General features: G+C 67.9%; 1 protein-coding gene across 1 annotated transcript in view; it reads right to left on the reverse strand.

Moving 5' to 3' along the window:
- Positions 1–2,822, reverse strand: part of BTBD2 (BTB domain containing 2) — a 20,230-nt gene that overhangs the window by 1,668 nt on the left and 15,740 nt on the right. Inside the window, 2 exon segments of the mRNA XM_034660005.1 lie at positions 1,598–1,856; positions 1,938–2,043. Coding sequence (XP_034515896.1) covers positions 1,598–1,856; positions 1,938–2,043 — 365 coding nt within the window.

Below are 2,822 nucleotides of genomic sequence, written 5' to 3' on the forward strand. Positions count from 1 at the left end.
GGGGGGGGGGGGGGGGCGGCCCCGGTTCACGGAGCACCAGCTGCCCCGCCCAGGCTCATGGGGCGCGGCGGGGGGGGCACCGGCTGCCAAGGGGCGACTCGCCGAGACGGGCCCCAAGCCAGAGGGGGTCCGGGAGGGACCCAGAGTCAGGGATGGGGTGGCGAGCGGGGCAGCCTCGCCCGGCACCATCCACGCGCTGGCGAGCTGGTCTCTGCAAGCTGGTGCCAGCACTGTGCGCAGCCCGGGCTCCGGCGACGGCGGCCACGGGGGACCCACGGGGGACAGCTCTTCGTGAGCAAGGAAGATACGAGGTGGAATACCGAATGTTAACCATGGTTCTTTTTAATCTCTGCATAGGAAATGCAGAAGGAAAACACATCAGACCGCGGCCGTGGCGCACTGAGCTGGGGAGTCCCTGGGCGGAGTTTTCTCGAACTTCTCTCTAGTCTCGTACTTTCCAGTGGGACACAGAAGCAGGGGAATTCTCTAAAACATGCTAAGTGACCAAGGCCCAACTCTACCCCAGCGGACACACACGGGGTCATTCCCGGTGACCTCAGGCAGAGCAGGGGCAGCCTCGGGGGGGCCCCACAGGAGGGGCGAGGGGCGGTGGGGGCACGGGGAGCAGGCGAGGCTCCACACCGACGGGGAGGCGACAGCACTGGCAGGGCTTGGGGCCCCAGGGGGTTTAGCGGCCAGGTGGACAGGGGGACCTCCAGGCAAGCAGTTTTGGGGCTGCAAGCCAGGCTGGAGAGGGAGGGGCCCAGTAAGGGTCCCGCGGGTGTGGGGATGGAACAGAGCAGCTCTGTTGCCTGGCGTCCCGGGCACCCTGGGCCATGTCTCGGGACATCTGTGGTCCTCGCAACGGCTGCTCCTGGCCCCATGACAGCCCCTTGCCCCTGACAACGACCTGGCCCGGGTCGGTAGCGCCCAGGCCCCCGTGGTCACCGTGTACTGCGGGGCCTGGCACACGAGAGGCACTCACTAAGCGTTTGATGAATAAGCGAGCCCGGCACAGACGTGACAGCCAAACCTGAACTTCACGTCAGAGACAACAACTCCGCACACGGCAGATACTCGCGCTGAGGTTACTACCGCTGCCGGCAACCCCGAGCAGGGAGGGGGGCGCGCGGAGACACGGGACCGAGCTCCGCACCGGCCGTGAGGCTGTGATGTGGGGCCTCATCCGGGACCCGCCACCCCAGAGAGGAGGCCGGCAGATGCGTCCGCCCGGGGCAGGAAGCGCAGTCAGGGTTGCCCCCACACGGCCCTGACCCCAGGCCCTGGAGCGGGTCCCCAACCCCAGCCACCTCCCACCCCTCACAGGCTTGTCAAGGATGCCGATGCCAGAGCCCGGGCCCCAGGACGGGAACCCAAGACGGGGGCCCTCGGTGGCCCAGGCCACACACGCACGCGTGCACACGCATGCACGGACACGCGGGACGTGGAGGGGAGGGAACCCAGACACCCATCAGGCGGCGTCTGGGGGATGTTCGGTCTTTACACATTGACACGCGCTCCACGCCGTCCACGAGCACACGGCAAGGGTGTCCTCGGCAGAAAAGCACAGCCGTGCTCCCCGCGGCTGGCTCGGGGTCACTCCTGGGGTCCCTGGGGGTCGTGCTCCTGCCCGGCGGCCCCCGCCCCCTGACCGTTACCTGCGGCAAACTCCTCGATGGTCATGAGCGGGAAGCGGATGAGTGCGAGCGCCTTGCCCAGCACCTTCCGCTTGTTCTCGGGCGTCACAGGCAGCTGCTGCCGCTGGCATTCTGCCTCGGACCAGCGGACGACGGCGCCGAACAGACGCACCTCCCGGATGCCCAGGGTGTCCCGCTCCAGCACGGCCACCAGCGTGTCTGCGGGGAAGGGACCAGCTCAGCGGCCTCGCGCCCCCCGCACCCCACGGCGGCCACGCGCCCCGGCGGCCAGGGCCTCACCCAGGTCGATGTCCGTGAAGCCCTCGGCGGTGATGGCGTCGGCGGTGTTCTTGTCGATGTTCTCCAGGCACAGGCTGGCCAGCTGCGGTTCGTCGAAGAGTCGCGCCTGCTGAGACGGAGCGCGTCAACACGCGGCCCGGGGCGGGAACCCTGGATGCCCCTCTGGCTCGAACCCTGTCATGAAGGTCACGTCTCGTGGGCCGTGGCCGCACGGACTCAGGAGCCGTGGGGGCCTGCACCTCCCAGGCCTGGCACGGGGTCCGCGGACAGGACAGGCCCCTGGGAAGGCAGGAGGCCCCGGGCAGAGGGCCACGCGGGGCCAGCGGACAGAGAAGCCGGGCACTTCCGACTGGGAGTGCTCCATCAGGAACCTGCAGGCTGCAGGAACCCAGAGCCGACAAGATTCCGGCTCCTTCTGCCCGGGCAGCTGCTGGCCAGCACAACCCCTACAGCCTGTATGTCCACTCCCTGCCTGGGGCCTGGCCAGCACAACCCACGTGGCCACGGCCCTCAGTGCCACATGACAGGCCCTGTCACACCCCACTCGTCAGGGGGCCGTGCTGGAGCCAGCTGGAGAGAGGGCGCCCCCCCATCCCCCAGGCGGCCCTGTCCCCTACCCGCCTGTGTCCACATCCTTCCCTGCCTCCGGTCCCAGTGGCCAGGCCAGCCCCACCCCCACGACCCAGACCACAGAGCCTGAAAGGGACCTGCTCCAAGAAACTTCATGATGACAAAAGCCTTTCTCCCCACACCTGACGCCTGAAAAAGGGCATCAAAACGGAAGTGGGAAATCTTTAGCCAAACAAGTGCCAGGCGCCCTGCTGGAAAGGACCAGGTTTAAGGGACATCACACACTCAAGAGATCTCCCCCCAGCCCCGTCTCAA

The sequence above is a fragment of the Ailuropoda melanoleuca genome, chromosome 4, assembly GCF_002007445.2.
Source record: "Ailuropoda melanoleuca isolate Jingjing chromosome 4, ASM200744v2, whole genome shotgun sequence".
Taxonomy (NCBI): Eukaryota; Metazoa; Chordata; class Mammalia; order Carnivora; family Ursidae; genus Ailuropoda; species Ailuropoda melanoleuca.